Source organism: Ambystoma mexicanum, chromosome 4p, assembly GCF_040938575.1.
Source record: "Ambystoma mexicanum isolate Mex_15411 chromosome 4p, UKY_AmexF1_1, whole genome shotgun sequence".
Classification (NCBI taxonomy): Eukaryota; Metazoa; Chordata; class Amphibia; order Caudata; family Ambystomatidae; genus Ambystoma; species Ambystoma mexicanum.
The window spans coordinates 111,809,881-111,833,686 of record NC_090927.1 but is presented as its reverse complement, the minus strand read 5'-3'; the positions used below and the strand labels follow the sequence as shown (position 1 = coordinate 111,833,686).

The 23,806-nt window shown below is 45.7% G+C and overlaps 1 protein-coding gene across 2 annotated transcripts in view; it reads left to right on the top strand.

Moving 5' to 3' along the window:
• MPV17 (mitochondrial inner membrane protein MPV17) overlaps positions 1-23,806 on the top strand; it is a 1,213,029-nt gene that overhangs the window by 632,103 nt on the left and 557,120 nt on the right. For both annotated transcript variants that reach the window (XM_069605498.1, XM_069605497.1), the window contains exon 5: positions 1,031-1,123. In XM_069605498.1, the coding sequence (XP_069461599.1) occupies positions 1,031-1,123 (93 nt within the window). The remainder of the gene's footprint in view (positions 1-1,030; positions 1,124-23,806) is intronic.

Genomic DNA, 23,806 nt, shown 5'->3' with positions numbered 1-23,806 from the left:
ATGGGAAGGGGCCCCGTCTCAGGGAGAACTGATGACATCCAAGGATTCATCACACCCATCTGGGACTTTCAATACGTGTCTGTACCTGTAGCTTGTAATTGGTTCAGTGCTGAGTGTACCTTTGGCTGCTTTGGGCTCAAGAAGCTGTGCCAAGCCTTTAACTGGCCAAACCACTTCCTCTTACTCTCGCCGGTGCTGCCGGTAAGCTGAAGTCTTTGGAAAGTTTCCGATGGTCAACATTGTATCCACGGACTGACCGCATTCATTCGGGATTCCACAAACTCCAGGAAATTGCTTCTTTGATGTCCCACGTTCCATCTAAACACATGTTACCTTCGTCCACTGCATGGAAATCGTTTTCATTAGAGGGAAAACTCTTTCTTTGCTGGAGTTTTGGTCTTTTGAGGGAGAGTTTCAGGCTCTCTGTTGGGCCCCCAAGACTGGCAGGTGGAAAAGAGCAACTTTGTCACCCAAGGTTTAGTGACTAGGAGTTTCTCCCCACACAGTTCCCGCGCTCAACAGCCACTGGCTTAAGGTGCTGCCAGGCCCTTTGAGTCAGGCAATGTGTGTGGCAGGATCAAGAGGCGTGTGTTTGGAGAAGGCTCGAGACTGGAACATGGTGGAAGAAGCAGAAGCTGGAGAGTCGTAGAAGGGTGGAGAGGTAGCAGCAGTAGAGAGCAGGAGGAGGTGGTGAGAGTAAGAGGGTCAATGAGGAGGTGAGGACATCAGGGAGTGAGAGTGGACAGGAGAATCTGACAGCCAGAGAGAAGGACAAACAGAGATGGTGGCCAAGGATGAGGTTGTAATGACTGCTGTAGGGAGTGAGAAGGAAGAGTTGTTGAGTGCTAAGGGAGTACTAGACGATTTGATGAAATTAGGAAGTGGAAGAGGAATTGAGGGGTTTGGGTGCTAGATTTTGACTTGTAAGTGTTTTGATAAGAGTTACCCTTTGATTATCACAGTTGCCTTTCAATCATATGTTTAGCAAGTTAATTGTCCTTCTTATTCATTTTTGATTATCTCTCCTTAGGGCCCTACTCTTGGAAAATGGTACCCGTTTTTAGACCGAATTGTTCCGGGAAGCAATAAAACAGCAGCTTTTAAAAAGATGCTTCTTGATCAGGTGAGTGCATAGATGTTGTTCCTCTGATATGATTTGTTTCTTCGCTTGAGAAGATGCACCTGCTCACAGACCTCCAGGTGCTTCCTGGGCTACGTCAGATCCAGCAGCAGCACGTCGTTGGTGGCACAGACTTCTTAAATACAGTCAGATAGAAAATGATCTTCTTTGGTAGGACACGGGCAGAATAACTTGCCTTGGAGAACATTATGCTTATGAGCACTCATTCATTTAGCATGCATTCACCAGAAGCTCCCTTTGCACTGAGTTCTAGGAGGGACGGTGAGAAATCATGCACACTCATTTCACTAGAAACTCCTTAGGGTGTGTCTGAATGACAAGTCATCAGAGATAAGCCACAGGTTCAGAGGCAGAGCACTCCCCACTTGGGCGCAAGGGCTGAGAAGGCCAATCCACCAACATTTTCCAACAGAAGTGGCGTACTTCCAAGTAGCATACTGAGATAGATCTCGTACCATGAGGAGAAGAAAACCTCTGGAGCATGCACAGCAGAAAAATGTGTGTTGGACCACAGGGTGGCTGTTGGTTAATCGTCAAGATCGTTAGCAAAGGAATGGTCAGATTGAAAGAGATGATATATAAGTAGGGTAGTAAGCAAGGTGGGGTTAAGAACACATATCACCATCACAATTTCAGCATTGACAATGCTGGGAAAAGAAAGGGTCAGGAAGCAGTACCTGTCCCTCTAGATGCTGGTGACTCAGCCTCCGGCAGTGGTGGGACGGTCTGGGACAAATTTAAGTGTGCGTCAGATCAGGGCCACTTGTTCCTGTTACGCAGCTCTCTAAAATAGAACCAGAGAGATCAGATGCATTAATGCAACATACCCAATAGACCATGCATTAATAGGCCCAGCAAATGCAGCCTGGTATGACTCATTAGGCAGCAGCAGTACCCGACACCATACACAAGAGGAAAGCAAAACCTTGCAGCATTAGAAAACAACGGACTAAAGAAAGTATAACCAAATATTGCTATGTCTGGCCTTTTAGTGGAAAGCATGTGGGTCCCTCCCATTATTTGTGGTGGACAAGTAGTTAGAATGCAAATAGTGCAGACAAATGCGCTATGTCGTAACTTCTGTTTTGCTGGTGCTTGTTGATTGAGTCGGTTTGGTAGAGTATCCTGTCAGTCCAATGATCCACATTTTTGAAGGATCTTAGGGAAGGGCGGTATGCAGCTGCCTTTGCACCAGGTGCGTACCAGTGTCATCCTCACCTAGACAGATTGCCATGAATCCCTGCAAGACTAACACACTCTACAACTCTACAGCTGGCAGCAAAACCATCATCAGATATCTTCAAAAGGTGTGGCAGTTCTATCTTTGGGTATACATTCTTTATCCCACTGACCTCATAGGGTATTGCCTAATTACCCCCATATATCTAGGACCAATCGCTGCCTAGAACACTACATCTGCTGAAGAAAGCAGCATAGCTTAGGCTCTTCAGCACTCCCCTCACTACAACCGTTATAAAACAATAATGCATCATGTGTGACTTAGAAGAGTAGTGCCATGACTCTAGGTGGAGTAATAATATTAACTTGTATTACCCAGTGATAAAAGGTACTGTCCAGTCAAGGTTGTATAAAAATATCTACTTTATCATACTACAACACACATTTCTAGCACACTACAATTACAACCCATACTGTAAAGCAACACAGAGGACAGACAGTTTCACGAAGGAGAGGGGTGCACTCTGGATACTGACAGGAGGGTAGTGGGTAAAGTAATAAGTCTTATAGTTCAAGATTATTTGGTTTCAACAACAAAGGGGCAAAGGGTCGTAACTGTCTCTAGGGGCCTTCAGAGACAGACCAGGGGGGCAAAAACACAATGTACCTGGTGCTGAAGAAGTTCTTGGTGCTCGACAGTGTTGAGGCAGTTCCAAGGCGCTGCGCAGCCCGTGAGACAGAGTTAGTAGCGAGAGACAGCTGCGGGTACCAGGCGGCAGGCAATTCGGCAAGCGAGACTGGATGGGCATCTGCAGGCTGTCCGGCCTGGTGGCCCGGGGCCAAGAATTGTTGTCTCTATGCTAGTTGGCGGATCTGGAATGCTGGTCAAGGCGTTTCGGACAGCTCTGGTGACTGCAGAATGACAACAGTCAGGGGTGCAGCCAGATGCGGTTCGAGGACTCGACTGTCCCGAAATTTTCCTTAAAAAGATGGACGCTGGATGATGCTTGTGGCTCGTGTCCTTTCAAGGCGGACGGGCCAAAGCTCAGGAGGGTGTTAGCAGGCAACGACCTTGTCCCTTGTTGAGAGACTCTCTGGCACTTCCCACCTAGGAAGCTTGCTGTCGGAACCTAGCAGGGCACTGCTGTGTGCTGGCTGGGTACTGGTTCTGGAGCTGCTGGATGGATCCTCTGAGTCCGGTATCCCCTTTGTTCCCTGGGAGATGTTTAGGGGAGGAATCTTGCTTACCTCTTGGGGCTCCTGGCCTTTCTTCACTGGCGTAAGATGTAAGGTAGACTGTACCTTCAGCTCGGGTCCAAATCAGTCCTTCTTCTTACTCCTTGCAAAGTCTTCAGATGATCTGATGAGTGAGGGGCTTAGCCCTCTTTTAAAGCCAAACGGGCCCCAGTGGTTGGTGCAGGCTAAGCCCACCTTAATGAACCAACCCTGGGTCCCCACCAACAATCTTCAGTGATACTTCAGGTCAGAATCAGGTTACTTGGGAACAGATGGGAAGGATGACAACATAAACGTCTAAGGTCCACCCATCTCCCTGTCTGCTGTACATCAAAGTGTCTCCCTAATTAACTGAGCCCAATGCGGCGCTTGGTCACAACATGGGCCTCCTTTGGGTTAGAGGATTGCAGGCAGACCTTCGTCTCCTACAATTCACAATTCACACACTTCCCTTCTCTGAAATGAGTGGTTCCAGAAAGGACATTCATTGCCCTTTCATACCAAGGGGGGGGGTGTTAGTACCAAGTTGACACATTGCATTACAAAGAGGTGTTGGTCTCTGCTCTCATTGTCACTTCCTGCATCCAGGCCTTCCTTGAGGCCTGCTAATTAACATCCATCAGTATTCGCCGCCACCAGCAAGGTGTAACAATGGAGATGCAAATCCAAGGGGCCTTGAAATGCTAATCAGGCTGCCCACCGCCAGAGGCTTTTGAAGTACCCACAGCTGTCAGGTGTCTGTAACAGATGACAGGGGAGGGTGGCGCTGGTAAACTGTGTCCTCCCAGAGTACATGACTATTTTTCTGTTGTACAGTGAGCATAGGAAATATGTGCGGGAATGGCCCCACATATTTCCCGGAGTTGGATCTCCCATCATTCATTCTTTTAAATAAACAAAAATCAAAAAGCCTAGGCGGGTGCGTTCGCCCTGTGCGGATGGTCTATTTCCTCACAACTGAAATACTCCCCTAAACAATTTTTTCCACTGATAGGAAAGTTATCTGCACATCCATAATGGATTAATACCAATCCACCTGTGCCAAAGGTTGGCGACATTCGTGACCCTAGTTGAAAGTGTTTTTTTAAATATGTTAAGGCAACTCTGCTTTGCCACCCAGCGATCTAAATTGCTAGTCGCTCTTTAGCTCCTGCTTGTTCCCCGTAAGAGCCTGGTCAGCGTGGCACCAACAGCTACCAAAAGCTACTTTTGCTTCCCAATGCAACTATGTGGCATTAACTATGTATGCTTGGTAATGTGAGCCATTTGACTCAGGATGGGTTATGTGGAATAGACAAAATATGTATTTTGTGTCACAAGTTGTAACAAATGCTGCCACATGAATGTTCAAGTTTATGCTTTTTATTTAAGATGTTTTTTTAATAGTATTCCCAGACAATTCACAAGGACACTGTGTTCTTCTTTCCTGGATTAGTCCCCAGGGGTCCTTTTCTTTTCTTCACCTCCTCCTTCTCATCATTTCTTCTTTCTTTTCCTCTGGGAAATGTTGCCCTGCTCACCCTTCTACACCGAGGGATATATGTGCTGATCTCTAGTCCGTACCTGGGGATACAGTGCCCTGCTCACTCTCCCAGGGATCTAGTGCCCTACTCATTAATCTGCACCCAGGGATATAGTGCCCTGCTAACTAGTCTGCAGCTGCTCGGGATATAATGCCCTGCTCACTAGTCCACACATAGGAATATAGTTCTCTCCTCACTCGCCCAGGGATATAGTGCTCCCCTCACTCTCCCAGGGATATAGTGCCCATCTCACTAGCCCACACCTAGGAATATAGTGCTCTCCTCACTCTCCCAGGGATTTAGTGCCCTGCTCACTAGTCCACACCCAGGAATATAGTGCTCTCCTCACTCTCCCAGTCATATAGTGCCCTGCTTACTAGTCTGCAACTAGGGACATAGTGCCCTGCTCACTGGTCTACACCTAGGAATATAGTTCTCTCCTCACTCTCCCAGGGATATAGTGCCCTGCTCACTAGTCCACACCTAGGAATGTAGTGCTCTCCTCACTATCCCAGGGATATAGTGCCCTGCTCACTAGGCCACATCTAGGAATATAGTTCTCTCCACACTCTCCCAGGGTTATAGTGCTCTCCTAACACTCCTAGGGATATAGTGCCCTGCTCACTAGTCCACACCTAGGAATATAGTGCCCTCCTCATTCTCCCAGGGATATAGTGCCATGATCACGTATCTGAAACTAGGGATAAAGTACCATGATCACTCTTCAGGGCTTGCACCACTTGTTCCTGTTGTCAGTGCCTCTGCCCTTTTTTTGTTCTCCCTTCCCCTAGACCAGAGCCCTCTTATTCACTGTCTCTGCCCCCTGGTTCTGTCTTCGCCTGGGTCAGAGCCTTAGCCTTCACCTCTTCTCTAGGTCTTGTAATCTGTTTTTCCACCCCAGGTATTACAGCCAGCCCCACAGTCTTCCTCTCCTCTCTCTGCCTTATAATAGGGTCTTCAGCTCCAGGTCTTACAGCCAACCAACCAATGTTCCCGTCCTCTCTGTGTTTTACACTCATCTGGTCTTCCACTCCAAGTATTACAGGCAGCCTAACAACCTTCCTCTCCTCCAACCCCAGCAATCTTCTTCCTCTTTAACACCACAACTCACCTTCTCTGTACCACAAAACTTCCTTCCACTCTTGTCATGTGAGCTAGCCTTTATATAATTCTTGGACTGACTAGCTTCCCGCTGATTGGCCAGAGGGGTCAAATGCCTGAACGGGGGAGCCTTTAAATAGGGGAGCTGTCATCTTGGATCCAAGTTCAGTCTGTGTTTGTTGCTGGCTAGGCAGGAACTGCTGGTTTGTTCTCCTGCCTTAGTCTGGGGAGGTTTCCTTCTCTGATTTATGTTTTGGTGACCTCCTGTGTCCAACAGCTCAAGGTATGTATTAAGCATTACTCATATGGGATGAGAGTTTGTAAACACATTTCCCCTTTGTGTGGTGCAGTGCCGGTTTTCTTTCCCTTGCTTTTAATGGAGGTTGCAGTTGCATGTGATCCTGTCTCCCTTGGGCTGGCAAATGTGAGGACGCCATGAGCCCTCTCCTTCCCAGTGTTACTGGTAGTGCGGCAAAGACGCAGGGAGATCTGGTTGTGTGTCATTAACTGTACAGGTGAGGACTGGGCTTCCTACTGCCCAATGGGATATGAAATGGGGGTGGCGTGGTGCATGTTCCCCAAGGCTGTCCCCTTTGGAGGGTGTAAAACACGACCATGGTTTACCCCAATCTTCCCCATTATCCAGATCTTTAAGTGAGTTTTGCTAGTCCGTTGTTTGTTTTTCTGTGCTGGTAAAGAGGAATTTTGGGAGATGTAGTTCCTTTCTTGACAGTTTGTTAACATGCTTTGGCCTTTCTAGCCAAGGCATGTGTTTTCCAGCCTTCGTCCTCACCTTACTGGGCCTTCTAGTCCGGGTTTATTGTAAACCTGAGGGTATCATACCCAGGTCGATGTGGTGAAGTCAATGTGGTTACTTCACCACAGTTTGCGTCTCATCAACATTAGATATGAGGCCCGCTCTTCTCCGTACCTCCCCTTCTTTTATACAGTGCTCTGTTGCTTCCTGCTAGATTCACATCATAGAAAGACCTCAAATGGATACATGCATATGTATTGTGATTCTGTTATTTTGGAAAAATTCTGGATGCTTGAGTGGAGTGCTTTTCGACTATTGTTTGGGAACAACAAAAAAGGATTCAGCTTGGTCAGTGTGATGAATCGCGGTATTCAGTCACTTCTCCCTGGGTGGGGAGCCTTGCTACGCAATATTCCACTAAGGGGTGGCAGTAAGTGGGACCTTAAAGGGAGAGATTCCCATGGGGACAAGGACTCCCATTCCAGTAAGGAACTGCCTTTCCACCTCACTCAAAGACATATCAAGTGTCAACCTGTTGACATAAACCCTGAAGAATCCTCTTACATTTGGTATTGTGATGTGTTAACAGAAGACAAATACCTGTCTGGTATGGAGACGAGTCAAATTTCAGGAGTAATGAAGAATAAGTACCTGCTGGGTACTGATACAAAGAAACCTAAAGGAGCCATAATGATTATGACTCAGACACAAATAAAGGACTCTGAGGGAATTCTGGGGAAGCCCCAGAACAGCATCATAAAAGTAGGAGGGACAAGAGAGTGTCATAGAGAGAAACCCGGTTCTTTCAAACCAGCTGGAGCAGGGACACTGGTAACCCGGAACTAACCCTCATTTGCATGCCAGTGAGCAGCCGTTAGGAACAAGCAGTCCATTTAATCTGCGGGAGAGACAGAAGAGAATCCCAAGACAGACATTCAAAAAAGCCTGACTGAAGCAGGTCAGTATGGTGGAGTGCCGAGTTGCATTTCACCTGGAGAGAGAGAGACCCGTGGAGTGGTATCCTGTTGTAAGAAGTCTCAGGACAGGGACGTAAGAAGAAAGTGGTGGCCAGGAAGGGAAGAAGAAGAAACTCCCTTTCTGTGCTGGTACCACGCTGGGAGAAGGATACCACAGCACAAGCACTGAAGAAAAGGTAGCAAAGAGAGCCGTCCTGATAAGACACAGAAAGCTGAACAGAAAGTAATGGGGAAATTGGGAGACCTGGGGAACACAGCACCTGTAATGCGTGGCCTGACAATACTCATATTAGTACAGAAAACAAATATAATGATTCCGGCAACCAGCCTACTCGTTCCAGTGAAGGGCAAATCCATACGAAGAGTGAGAAACTTACAGCCAACCAGCCTACTCGTTCCATTGGAGGGCAAAACCATAAGAAGAGGGAGAGACATTCAGGCAACCAGCCTACTTGTCCCAGTGAAGGGCAAAACCATAAGAAGAGTGAGAAACTAAAACTAAAAATATAGGTAACCAGCCTACTTGTCCCAGTGAAGAGAAAATCCATAAGAAGACTGAGAAACATACAGGCAACCAGCCTACTCGTCCCAGTGAAGGCCAAACCCATAATAAGAGTCAGAAACATACAGTCAGACAGCCTACTCATCACAGTGAAGAGCAAACCCATAAAAAGAGTGAGAAACGTTCAGGCAACCAGCCTACTCATACCAGTGAAGGGCAAAACCATAAAAAGAGTGAGAGCTAGTCAGGCAATCAGCCTATTCGTCCCAGTGAAGCACCATATAATACGAAGTGTGAGAATCATTCAGGGACTCAGGCTACTCGTCCCAGTGAATGTCTAAACTATAAGAAGAGTGACAATGGTCACTGGGTATATTACACAGATCCCAGTGAGGAGAAAGTTTAGCAGACAATAATAATAAGACATAAGACAAGGGGAGATAAACACTGGGTGAAGCTGATATCAGAAGCAGAAAGATTACCCACTACAATTGGGAAGAAAAGAGTGGAAGATTATTCAGGTGCCAAGACACCTACAGCGAGGACTTTGGAAAACCAAGGGAAAACAAATAAACAGAAGTGGAAAAGTCCCATAAAATAATTGAATTAACTGATAAAAGGAATAGCTAGAAGCTATTTAAAGACCCTTTACTAACAAGGACTTGCTATAAAACATCCCAGGATTAGGGAGAAATTCTCCTGGTCTTTAGTTTTTAGCATAAGTGGTAGGGTCAACATGGACTAGTTTTTGGACAGAGGACAGACTTTGCTTTGGACATTAAAACAGACAGTGAGCACCCTAATTTAGTTGCGTTAGGTAGGGATACCCTTAGATTTGGGAAAGTAAGGCATTTTTCTTCTTCGTTAAAATAATTTCTTCTTGAAATGGCAAACCCTAGTCTGTCTCCTTCTTGTGACCTACCACATCAGGCCTTCTTGGCGATCCACTTAGTTATTGCTCTTTTATGAGCTGTCAGTAAATTGGGATAATTGTTATGACCTTTCTGTCTACCAAACCAAAAGGTGACCTCCAATGACGTAACCATTTCCTTTGAGGGGCAAGACATATCCTTGCCCGAAATACAGCCTTAAATTAGTATTCAGGTGTTTGGTACTGGCCTTATTAGTGGCTGGACCCCAGTTCCAGTGAGACCGTCAGTGTGCAAGACCACAAGGGCCTGCACTATGTTCCAGAAGCCCTGTGGTGGGATTAAGGGTTTGAATTTTGCAAAGGTTGCGAATTGAAGCCAGGCCATTTGGGACTTCTTGGCTATGTGTTTCTGGAAGAACAGGTTCCTGTCAATGGTGAAGCCAAAGGATGTTGCTGCATTTTAGAGTTACAGATCAAATTCTTCTAGGCGCATATCATTGAGCCACTGATGGACAAGTTGTTGTTTGGCACGGGGACTGGTGAGGCAAATTCGGTCTTTAATGGGTTAAGTTTGAGCTAGGTAATCATGGAGATGAATGATGTCCTAAGTGCTATTTACTGTCATGTACAACTGAGTATCGTCCGCATATTGGTGGATGGCTATATTGGGATCTTTGAGGAGAGTGTCCAGAAGCTCCATGTAAATATTAAAAAGGATTGATGAAAAGATTGAGCCTTGGGGGCCTCTGCAGTAGACTGATATTCGGTTAGAATGAAACATGTTCTTCTGGGCAGCCTGGTAAGTGTTACGTGTAAATTGGAGAGGAGCCGTTGAATCTGAGGTGAAGAGGTGCGCTTCTGGAATTGCATTATACATATCTATAATCAGCAGGATGCTTTACATTGGATGCGGAGTACTGGAAGTCCTGAATTTGGATTGGATTGGCTATTGATTTGCCTTAGAGTTCGGCAATCACATTTCACTTGTTGAGGACGGCAGGAGTATTCGCAGGGATCCTGGTTATGTGTACGTCGTGCACAGACAGATGCACAGACAGAGACTCTATTTTCTTTGACAACATTCCCACTGTGAGATATTTTTGCTCCTGAAGAAGGGGATAGTCCCCGAAACGCGTAGAGCTTGAAGCTGCAGTTCAAAATTGGGAGCTTATTGCTTTGTCTGGTTTGATTTGTTTTTCATGCTGGCCATATTGGAAGTCAGTTGATAGCTTTTTTTCTCTACTTTTATGAAGATATTTTGTTACCTATGTTCTAAATTGACAATTCTTTCTATATATAAAAGTGCAAATGTTATGAAATTTGACTGATTTATTTCAGCTTGTAAGGTGTGCAGGGGACGGGAGTGTCTTTAAGTTTAGACACTTTTTGTTTTATGTTTAACACATGCTCCAGTGTCAGGGCGTGTATTCCTCCCCAGCACCCAGAATTGTAATAAAATCTCTCTAAATAGTTATTTAGTTTTTGAGTAATTAGGTGTGCTCTGATAGATACTTCTTTTTGTAAACCAATTCAGGACAGTGCCAGAGAATCCCATCCTGTGGGATAGGAGGATTAGGAGGATGCAGAGGTAAACTGTGCCAAATGCAGGCTAGAAGTCAAAGATTTCGAGGGTATCATCCACCACTTGGGTGGTGGCTGTTTCGTTGCTACACTTGGGGCAGAACCCAGACTGATAATCATTTAGGAGGTGTAGTTGTTCGATTCTGTCAAGTAGTTGTCTAGCGACTACTTTTTCCAAGGTTTTGCCAATAAACGTGAGGTGTGTAATGGCCCGGAACTTGGTCTTGATGGTGTGTGTCTATTAGCAATGCATGCTGCCAGCTACCATTAACAGAGGATACAGGTTATTCTCTTCCTCTTACACTTCCCTTCGAGGAGGAAGCAAAATATATATTACTCCATTACTAGCAGGACCCTATATTTGCATTAGGTCATTTCGGATGCAGTATAGATGGTTGTGATCTCCAACTGTGGGATGAAAATATTACATTCTGTGATGCCTTTCCACAGGTTTTCAGAGGAAATATGCTGGTAGACACTAAATAATGTGCCTTATATTTGCTTAAATACTGCTTTGGCCATGTGGGCACATCAGCCAACAGCGTGTCCTCGGGGATGATGGCGTGCAGGTAAGTCAAGCTGTGTTGCTCCTATTTAACATCAACAGTGGTTGCACCAGGGAGGAGATTGGGAGCCAGTCACCCCCCTTTGGCCTCTATTCTATTCCCAGTGTGCCCCCTGCCTCCTGTTGGGCTGGCGCTTAGTTGAGAACTGAGCACTTGAATGGAGCACTTTGTTATTTTTTTTTTTACAGAACAGTGAACAGAATGAGCTGATGGGGAGGAAAGAAAAAAAGGAGCTGGAAACCGATAGAAGTCATGGCAAACCCAAAGGCAAATGATGCCCCTAGGGAAGATAGGAGGCCAAGTGGAAATGGTGGACAGGGGTGGATTTGAGGCCACAGTGTGCTCAGATGTTTCGGATGTGGTGCCTGTCTAACTCAAGCGAGTACTTGCGAGTAAGACTCTGGAGACAATCTTCCAATCTTCAAAAGGGTTTATTCATTTACAGCCAGGCAGGTACAAGACTTCAAGCGGCCCCTAAGAGCTGTCTGATCCCTTCTCAAGACTGCTTGTTCCCCAAAGGTCACCTGGTGGATGACTAGCCATGAGGGGAAGAGATGGCTCTTTAAAGGGTCTAAGCTGGCATGGCAACCTAATGCTGGTGAGGGATGCCGAGCAGGAGCATCCTGCAACAGACTGAATCTGACAACTAGTTTGTTTCAACGACTTGGTCCAGTCCCCTGCCATTCACTCATGCAGATAGCCAGCAGGGTTAAAAGAAAACAGCCTGTGTCTTTAAGAACTTTCATAGTAGTATAACTGCACCGCCCAGCCCTCGCCTGATTCAAATATGGCTGACAGCATGTTAACTGTGCCTGTTCAGTGCTCTCCCAAAAATGCATGACTATGCTAAATGGACGAGTGAGACTCAACACAGGTCTGATAAAGTTGGTCACAGCATGCCATTATCCAGCATCCAAGTAGCTTTTTGACTTCAGCCATGAGCTTACTCATAACATTTAAACCTTGATCTGTCAGTATTTCCTTAGGAAAGCCAACCCTGGGAAAATAGAGTAGGTGGTGTCTGAGAATTTGCTGGGTTGTATTATTCTGCATAGGAAATGCCTCAGGGTACCTGGTTGTATAGTCAACAATCACAAGGACATATTTGGTGCCCTTTCTAGATGTTTGTAGAGGCCCAATGATGTCCATCCCAATTCTTGAAAAAGGGACTTCTATGATTGGTAAAGGGTTCATATGGGCAGGTAATGGGATGTGAGAGCTGTTTCTTTTTCTACATATTTAACACATCTGAATAAAGGTCTTTATATCAGCGTGGATACCTGGCCAGTAAAACTTCCCACTGATATGTGCCTGGGTTTTGGATTGTCCTAAATGTCCCCCGGTTAGATGGGAATGCGCAATATCTAGTGCAACCTTTCGGTGGGTGTTGGGGATTACTAATTGCATTTTTTCTAAGCCTTCTCTAGATATTTCTTTTCTATACAGCAACCCCTGCTTTAAGAAGAAAAATGGGCTCCCCTTCTCTATGGTTCCATGTAATTTCATGGCGGGATGTTTTTTCGCGGGGTTTTTAACTGCAATGTTTTTTCTCGACAAAACCCATCACATTTTTTTTTTGTGGGGGGGTTTCCACCTTAATACCCCCATTTTCTAAAAAATGTGATGGGTTTTTGTCGAACAAAAATTTGCGGTAAAAAACCCAGTGAAAAAGCCTCCCGCGACGAAAGGACATTGTACCCTTCTCTATACCTTCTCCTTCTGGAATAGCTTATAAAAAAAAGCTTCAGCTGGAGCTGGGTCATTTGGCGGGGCGAAGGCTAGGTCAGGTTAGATGGTAGGCTCTTCTTCCTTTCTCTCTTCGATGTTAGAAGGTTTATCAGCTTCCCCAAAGCCTAGTGTACCTCGTTCTGTTTTGTCTGTTTAACTTTCTTTAAATTTAGGAAATAGAGCTTTTCCAGAATTCCTTGAGCAATTGGGTCCCCACGATGTACTTGAAATGAGATTTCACCATGATTCTGTAAGAGAACCTTTACGTCTCCCCGGAAGTCGTGATCGATGACGCCTGCTACTTCCTAGCTAGGCCAGATGTTGGGGCCAACCTTATGTAACACCCCGGAGGGGCTATTAAAACCGAATCTGTAGGAATTATTCCTCTTGTCCCAGGGGGAATAATAGCTTCTCTACTACTACAGATATCAAAGCCTATTAATTATTTTGTGGCAACAGAGGGGTTGGAGGCTCTATGACTAATCTTCTGAAATTGTAGGGTTCCCCAATGTGTTTCAATTGAGTCACATCCCACGCCTGACACCATATGTAAGGAAGGCATGGCATCAAATTAAGACAGACACAAGTGACCACATTTCAAGAGTGTTTATTGAACTTGATCAGGGGTGTGAAAAACGCCTATCTAAACCTAAATCTAAGATGGAAGCAAGATATGTCCATCAAATAATAATACAGTCCTAGTGGAGTCTAGTCAAATAAAAAAGGCCTATACTAAAAATATTGACTATTGCCAATCCTTACTGCTAGGCTACAAAATAGTGTAGGATAATGTTCACAAAAAGAAAGACGTGTTCACAAAATTATAAGTCAGGATGTTTAGGCCATTCGCATCCCTTCCCCACGTTTTTAGCACCGGACAAGACGGGTCACTCAAGCACAGCACACTCCTGGTCTTCTTTGGCATGAGGTCACAGTTCCTTTCACGAACATCGGGGCCTTCTGTGCCCAAGTCTCTTTTGTGCAAAGTCTCTTGCCTCAGAGGACCTGATGTACCATAAAAAACAATGAAAAGTTCCTTTCTCAATATTCACGTCGGGCGATTTACTCTTCACCCTGGATGCCCCTCAGTTGGGCTCCAATCCTTTTTTCACCATTAGCCTCCCTCAGTTGGGTTCAGACCAACTTCAATTTGTAGACATCACTCAGTCGGGTTCACATTTGCCACAACAATCTTCTCGGGCATGTTACTGTTCACCCAGGATCGCCCTCTTCCGGGCTCAGATCCCTTTTCTACAATAAGTCCCCCTGAGCCGGGCTCAAACCAATTTCAGTTTACAGACAATCGAAGACTTTGGAATGTACACGGATTCAACGTAACCCGCTGCAGGACCACTTCGATTTCACAGTTCAATAATTCTTCCCTACTCAGGGGCAGGGGCACCAAACAGAGACCTTCAACTGAGCACCCACGTGGCACCGGACCACTCTGTATCTGGTACTTCTTTCAGGTTTATTAAGTTCAATGGTATACAAGTTCTCTTTCTTCATACAATGTTGCCGCTTGCAACATTGAACACAACACAGTCCGGTCTGCTATCAGTTTTTCCAACTCACCGGCTGTGCTGAACTCGTTGGCGTTGCTTTGCTGTCGGGGTCAAGGACAGTACCATAGTGGCAATCGCTTCTCTCTGCCTTGGCTATCAATGCGGGAGGGCCCCGTGTACCTTTGACACACGCAACACTGTTGGTCAGCTGCAATTCCCTGTCTTATGTTTTTTTTCCTTGAGGCTTCTTGAAAGTCATGGTTCTGTGTTGAAAAGGGGCACAGGTAATTTGCTCCTTGTCGTCCTCTCTGACCTCGCCGCCTTTCTCCTCAGTTTAAACTGCCATCTCAGAATTGCTGCTTCCACATGCGTTTTGCGTTGTTCAGAGTGTGCTTTCGTGCTCTGCCTTTTATCCGTGTGGGGAAGTATGATGGAAGTCAGGTGTGTATAATTAGCTTTAATTGCCTGACTCTGCCTGACCCTTGTGTTGGGACATTTCAGGTATATGGCTCTGGTGTTAGTCCGTTGTCGCTCATGATGAACTGTCCGTGAGAAAGTATTTGTGTCAGAAAAGAGGGAGGGGAGTTGAGTTTCTGGGTATCCTACCTGGCAGGATGAGGAAAGGGTGTTATAAGGAAGGGGATACCACATCTCACCCTTCATTGTCCCACTCCCCAAAGACCCCCCATCCAGGTGATCCTCCTGCACTGGTCCACCCCCAGGCACTGGATCCAATAGCGATGGCCGTGTCCTGGCCACCTGGGTGACAGATCCCCGGGGACTAGCTGGTGAGACACCTTCAGGTTTCCCACAGTACCTACGGAAGCTGACCTATTTCATCTGTGCACTGTACCCATTTTGTTCTGTCGAGCATTCATCATCTCCTTTCTTTGGATCCTCTCTTCCGGGCTCAGCTCCCCCTTTATAATGTACAGAGAATATTCTTTCTCGGTTGACTCACGGTTCACCCCGGATCCCCCTCTTCCGGGCTCAGATCTTTCCTCTTACACAATTAGTCTCCCACAGCCGGGTTCGGAGCAATTTCAGTTCGTATTAACTTTTGAAGACTTTCAAATGTGCACAGGGTTTAGCTTAACCCGTTGCAGGATCACTTCAATACCTCAATTCCTTTTTCACATTTGCCCACCAGTTCGATACCTAATAGAAACCTTCGAATAAGCACCCGACCACTCTGTTTACCGTATCTTTCTTGGCTTCAAAAGTTCAGTCACTCCTCTGTTATTCAATTATATTTGCGTTGCTCATCACATATGTGTCACACACTGTTCTCTTTTGATTTCTCCATACGACATTGCCGCTTGCAACCTTGGATCTAACACAGGCCGGTCTGGTATCAGTCTCCCTGATTAACCGGCTGTGCTGACTTTACTGCCACTGCTTTGTTGTAAAGAACAGTACCACGGTGGTAAACGTTCCTCCCCGCCTTAGTTATCGACGCGGGAGAGCCCTGGGTACCTCTGACACACATCACAGGTTTCTTCAGCTTTAATTCCAGGTTTTAGGATTCTTATTTTCCAAGGCTCAGGAAAGTAACGTTCTGAAAAGTTCAAGGTCACTTCCCTCCTTGCAACCTTCTCTGGTCTTGCCGTCTTTCTCCTCATATTAAACTGCCATCTTGGAACTGCTGCTTCCTCGTGTCCATTGTATTGGGACATGTCAGGTATAGAGCTCTGGTGTTAGTCTGTTTTCGCTCACTGTGAGCTGTCCATGAGAAATTTGTTTGTGTCTGGAACCCGGAGGTTGATTTCCTAGTCTCCTACAGTTACGCTCACCTGATATCCACGGGGACGCCACTCAGCCCTGGCTGGAAGATTAGCACTCTCGAACCCTCTCCCTTGATAGTGTGTTGGACGTGGATAGCACCTGCAATACAGGAGAACTGGGTATAAGGCTTAAATGTCTCTCTTGGATTGATTCCCACCTCCCTCAGCCTCAAATTCCTCCCTTAAGTCTAGTCTCTCTCCTCACCTTAATATTAGGTATGGTGTGCTCTCCATCCTGCGTGTCTGTGCAGGGGCGCGTTGGAGGTGTGGGCGTTCGGCGACCTAGTTGCTTCACTGGTGCGTTGCCCCGTGTTTGGGTGCAGGCCTGCTGTGACTCCGATTTGCTTGATGAGGTAGGTACTACTATTTTACAGTCTTTAATCTTCCCCTTTTTGTCTTTTGCCTTTTTGTTGTTATTAATGTCTCTAGTTTCTTCCCCTCAGATGAGTTGAAGAGTTTTGGCGTTGCCGTGCTGTATAGGATGAGAATCCCAGCAAGGTAAGTGAATGCGCTGTGCACAGCGCTTTCTTGCCTTATCTTTTGCTAAACTGTGCCTGCGCTGCTTCCTTTACAGGTCGTTATGATGTTCCGCGCCGCTGTGATGTTCCGAGATCAAGGAGAGACTGCGTCTGGTAAGTGGTTTTCAGTGTCCTTCCGTGGCCGTGAGCGAGCGCTCACTAATAATGTCTCTCTTTGTCTTTTTCAGGTTGCTGCAGCGTTCTGAAGATGGATGCGGCGTCGTGATGAAGAATCCCCGGATCACGTGCATTCAGGTAAGCAGCTGGTGGTAGTTTGAAGATGGAAGATTCAAGACCAAAGCCAGGATGCTACTTACAGGTAAGCGCTGAATAATGGTGTTCTTCTTCTTCCAGATACAGGATTCAGTATGTGGCAGGATGCAAGAAACACTGGAGATCAGAACTGGACACGGTGAGCGTTACGCTGCTAACTGCAGAATAACACGAAGCATGTGCTGCTGTTTGGGTGTGGCTTATATAGCCCAGGTAAAGTAGTTCCAGGTAAAGTAGTCCCAGGCGCGGCCACACCCGAAACACTAGACCGCATAGCTCAGTTCTTTGAAACTGAGCTATGTGAGTGCCTCCATGTTAACTGAAGTCCCAATCCAAATGTTGTCCTTTACATAACAGAATGAGCCTGGCGCCAATGGTGCCAGGACTGGCTCCAAGAGAGTCCCTGATGGTGTTTTGTGGCCCTTGAGGCCACAATGGAAGCCTGTAACCTGGCCCCAGCCGAAAGGCTGGTTTGGCCATGATGACCGGGGGCATGAATCATGACACCTACCTGGTAAGAGAGCAAAAGGTATTACAAGGAAGGAGCAACTGCGTCTTGCCATCCAGTGTCCTGCTTCCACTCCCCAAAGATCCCTCATCCAGGTGATCCTCCCGCACTCTTCCACCCCCAGGAACTGGATCCAAAAGCGATGGCCCTGTCCAGGCCCCCTGGATGACAGATCCCCGGGGACTAGCGGTTGAGACACCTTCAGGTTTCTCAACCTACTTGAACTTTGCTTTTATAACGAGAGACGCAGAATCATGGTTGTGTCGCAGAAGACGTAGAGAGCGCCTCAATTCCCTTTTTCTAGGCAGAACCACCTTGTGAAAGAAATGTAGACATGTTGATTCTTTTTAAATTGTTGCAAATTAACATCCTTCAACATACAGCCCATTAGTTTGTTACGGAATTCGGATTATCGGTCTAAATCTAACTGGACACAAGACTCTACCTCTGAATCTAGGTTTGATTTCATCAATATGTTATTGGAAAGAGTTACTGTCCCCATATGAGTCTAGAGCCTCTCATATTAGTAATTAGAGGGGTGGTACATTGAGTATATTTCTGGAACACTTAAGTTTAACGTTAAGTGTAAGGCTAGATGGTTGCTAGCCGGGGTATCTATAATATCAAACACTTGCAGCTCTCTAAACCTGTCCTGTTTTAAAGATGTAATCCTGTGTGGAGGAAAACAGCCCCCACACCAAGTTGGAAGGGTAGGGATGTTGTTATGGATATTAACGTAAGATCTAATTTCTAACCCCACATGCTCATAAACCTTATAATGCATCTACCTCGTGCTATGAAGTAATTTGTATCATTATAAGGGAACACATCTCGACAGATTACGGTACGAAACACATTGTGTATAGACGCATTATAAAAACCCCAGAAATAAAAATAAAATACAATAAACATATAGAATTAAAATCCCCAGCCAAAATGAGTTGGCCCGATTACTCAGTGAGCCACTTTTCTAAAATATTAGATAAACTACCAATACAATTAACTTGGCTCACTGTCAACGGATTCCAATCAAAGTGGTAGTAAAAGGCATTTGCACAGTGTATGGGACGACTTCCAAGACTTTTTTTTAAATCAATTTTTTGTTGAATTTGAGACCCATCAGACACATTAACAGTCAGAGTGCTTATCAACAAGAAGAGATCGATATACTTGTCGGTCAGTAATGGATAGCCATATGATCCATTAGTAAATATGCAGTAACATCTGTGAACGAACCAGGGTATAAGAGAAAAGAAGAAACAGAAAAGAAACTGGGGGGTGCGCGAGGAGTGACAGGTCACAGTTGCAGAGCGCCGCCTCAACATGTTGCAGCAGGCAGATACGGAAGGAGGGAGCTATCGTATCAATGTGAATAAACGCATGTCTTGGGCCTTATAACAGGGGAGTTGCTAGGTCTGCAAAAGACCTGGGGCTAAGCTGATGTCGGAACTGTTGGGACTGGGGGCTAGCTAGTCTTTTGGCTGTAGCTCCTGAGATTCTATCCGGGGCTACAACCAAAAGATCAGGGGCTATAGCCCCCTTAGTCCCCCCCTAGCAACGCCCCTGCCTTATAATGTACACTCGGGAAGTCATGATATTGTACAAAGTTATTAAAAGGATACTAGGTGTCTAAATATTTAGGCATCTAACCACTATTGGCTGCATCAATTATATTCATGGCTACAAGGAACCATGTCCTTGCCCGCCACTGCTGCATATCTGGGGCTGAAGAAGCTTTCCAATTGTGGGCCAGCGTGATTCTAGCTGCTACCAAGCGATGCATTTCGTGCTTTGAGTTCTTACTGGTCAATTTATATATGCCCCCGGGTCTTCATTGCCTAATAGCACTGTGAGGGGATCTAATGGAAGGTCCACTCCAGCTATATCCTTAATGTTCAAACACACCTCCTTCCAGTAATGTTTGATAGGCTCACAGGACCACCATATGTGGAACAGGGTACTCCAGGATTGTCCACAACGCTAGCAAGCAGGGGATGTTGATGGCTTCATGTGATGAAGCCGCTCAGGGGTCAGATACCAGCAGAACAGTAGCTTTCAACTGCACACAAGATGATTTGTACGTCTTCCTCCCATTTAGCCATTTAAGATTGTGGAGGCCAAAAACAACTACTATTGAGAATCTTATACAGCGAGGGTCACTTCATGACATTATAATAGCAAGAAAGTCATTAGATTCAATTGGCCATTGTACGGAAGTAACATCCAAATAAGATCCTATTGCAAAAATTAACCCCCCAAAGGGGTGACCTTTCAAACCTTTCCGAGTCGCCGTATGGCCTAAATAACATTGATCAAATGCTGGTTTGTCCAATAACCTGGATGCTTCTAAAACATGATATCAAATTAATTTTATTTTAACTTTAGATAAACAAGGATTAAAAAAGTGTGAGAGACCTCTGGCGGTCCCTGAAAGGAGCGATAGTTGATGAAAGCCATCTGCTCGAAAAGGGGATTGATTATTAGAAACGAGCTGGTGCAATACCGAAGTCACACGTGACCAGTCAGACTCAGGTAGAGAGGTTTATTGGATGAAGAGCAGCATTTGTATAACTTTTGGGACCTGTTCCTGCGTCTAAAGCTCTGTCTTGCAGCTGCCTTCACGCTGAAGCGCAAAAGCAGCTGCCATACCTGGGATAACTGAGTCCGCCGCGAGGTGGCGCCATTGCGGTGAAATATACATGCAAATATAGGTTCCACCATGGGGAAGAAGAACTTATATCGCCTTGGTCTATACATTAAAGTGTTCAATTACGGGTATCCACAACAGATATCCCCTGGAGCACTTCTGGCATAGTGATCTAAAATGAACAAATACTGTGGGAAATGACTGGTTGGGATTTTCCATTATGGATTTTAATCACATACAATTTATATAAAGAAAGAGAACCAATTCATATGCCTACAATACAAAAAACAAAGAACACAATACACCAGCAGAGCAAGCATCTACAATGATTGCTCTATATAGTATGGTGACAAAGAACACAACACACCAGCAGAGCAAGCATCTACAATGATTGCTCTATATAGTATGGTGACAAAGAAAACAACACACCAGCAGAGCAAGCATCTACAATGATTGCTCTATATAGTATGGTGACAAAGAACACAACACACCAGCAGAGCAAGCATCTACAATGATTGCTCTATATAGTATGGTGACAAAGAAAACAACACACCAGCAGAGCAAGCATCTACAATGATTGCTCTATATAGTATGGTGACAAAGAAAACAACACACCAGCAGAGCAAGCATCTACAATGATTGCTCTATATAGTATGGTGACAAAGAAAACAACACACCAGCAGAGCAAGCATCTACAATGATTGCTCTATATAGTATGGTGACAAAGAACACAACACACCAGCAGAGCAAGCATCTACAATGATTGCTCTATATAGTATGGTGACAAAGAAAACAACACACCAGCAGAGCAAGCATCTACAATGATTGCTCTATATAGTATGGTGACAAAGAAAACAACACACCAGCAGAGCAAGCATCTACAATGATTGCTCTATATAGTATGGTGACAAAGAAAACAACACACCAGCAGAGCAAGCATCTACAATGATTGCTCTATATAGTATGGTGACAAAGAACACAACACACCAGCAGAGCAAGCATCTACAATGATTGCTCTATATAGTATGGTGACAAAGAAAACAACACACCAGCAGAGCAAGCATCTACAATGATTGCTCTATATAGTATGGTGACAAAGAAAACAACACACCAGCAGAGCAAGCATCTACAATGATTGCTCTATATAGTATGGTGCAAGTATCAGTGAAAAGCACTCCAGGTGGGTGTAGGGAAGGAAAGAACAGATCTAGCATGTAAAGGATTAAAGATGTTTGTGTGGTGCAATGCCAAGAGAGAAGAAATAAAGTAAAGGACAGTTGTGTGAATTACAGGAAATTGCACATTAATGAAATGTCTGTGGGAATTAAAAAATTATTCCATAGATAGAACCATTTGCTTCGTGGTTAGTGTTGAAAGACAGACTATTGGATTTAACTGTATGACTTTATTTTTACATGAATCTATGTGATCAAGGCGCAGCCCGTAACTGCGCCGCTGAAAATGTTTACGCCAATTATGGCGCAGCGCAGTGATCAGATAGATTACTTTGCGCATGTCCCCCGGCCCGTATTCCCCTACCCGACTCCCCCACCCAACTTACCTTTACGCCGCCTACTCCCCACAATCTCCGCTACGCCTGCAGTGTCAGTTCCTCCCACTTACGTGGATCGCAGCTGACGCTGCAGAGTGCTTTTCATTTGAACTTTCTTGTCCCCCGCTTACCAGAATGGTAAGAGTGGGACACCTCTGCAATTCCTGACTCCCGTTACTGTACCCAAGGAGAGCGTGGGACACCCCCGAAACCCCAGCTCTGCTTGGGCACAGTAATGGAAATCGGTCAAAAGGAATGTACGGTATGTACCAAAGTTGCCGTAACACGTAGTCCCAGTTACGTGGTCACCATTTTGGTACATTTCCGTTTAAATCAGTTGCACAGCGTTATTTAAAAATGGATCCATGCTCACTGGAATGCAGAGTATAGATTTGTCTTCCAGCATGTGACATTTGATTCCGTTAGGGCATGGGGGGTCGACGGTTAAACTGATCTAAGGACATCAGCACATAAATAATTAGAGGAAGGGTTACGGTACCGACCGCCTGCATCATGTCACGCATCCGCGCGGCGTCTTGCGAGTGGGCGGGGCCACTGCATTAGAGGAACAGAGCATGCAGAGCCTTTGGCACACATTGCACCCGGGCGCCCCAGAGAAAACACGCCATGTCCCTAATGCGGTCGGATAGCGAGGCAGAGGACCTTTGCAGGCTGTAAAGATGTCCCCTCTCCCTAGAATCAGAGGATGTTACCGCGCATTATGAGGCATTGAGTAGGATGGCTCACTGGCATATAAAGAAAGAAAATGTTCTTCTCCATAAGATCAGATTCTACTCACAAACCTAGTCTCCAGCAAGTCCATTGATGACTATGTGATTAAGCTCGGGGAGATGGTGTAGTGGTGCACGTGCACAACAATAAGATGCAGGAGGGGTACATACATGAGAAGGACATATTATTGGACAAGGCGGTACAGATAGAGCATGTGAACAAATGTCCCCGAGACTAAGAGTCCACCCATCTCTCTGCCAGACATCAGAAATCCAGTTGCTATCCAAGCCGTAACTCTCAATCATGTGCAGAACAGGTCCACCTGCCCGAGAAGGGCAAGAAGGAAGAGAAGCGGGAGACGCGTCCTCCAAGCAGAACGTCATGCGTCATCAATGTGGTGGTGACAGAGACCTGGCCAATGACTGCACCTATCCGTGCAGAGGGAAAGAATGTGCCGCATGTGGCCTCATTGTTCACTTTTCCAAGGTGTGTAGACAGAGGAAAAAGCAAATGGTGGCCAGGATGGAAAAGATTGGAGTGAATCAGAAGCTGCAGAAAACGAGAGCATCTTATTGACTGGGGACTTTGACTCTCGGAAGAGAACCAAGCCGCTCTGTACAGTGTGTGTTGATGATAAGCCAGTGGAGTCAATTGCAGACTCAAAGTCAGACCTCACAGTTATCCTAGTGGCTACTGTGACAAACCTTTGAATGCACATCACCCCCACACATTCCTTGCCCGACATCCCCCCTCTAACCCTTAATTAGAGAACACACACATGTATTACTGTAATACTGAAGAAACTAGACTGTTAAGTAGGACTGGGACGAAGATGAACAACAGAGGCATGAAGATTACATCATCAAGAATTGAGTCATGACGAGTGCCCCGCTGTCATACTCTGCAGGTGTTGACAATAGGCAGAGGCGGGATCATCACTTTATAAAGAAAACTGAAAACGGCTTTGTCTTCGGCAAGCGAGGAACCCGGGGAGGTTCGAATCCCATTATCGGAAGAAGGAAGTGGAACAGCAGACACCATCGAGATGCTAGGAGAGTCGAACGGGGACCCTGCTGGAGCAGGCCCCTCTACCCAACCTGGAGAGAAGAGCGGTAGCATTGCCCT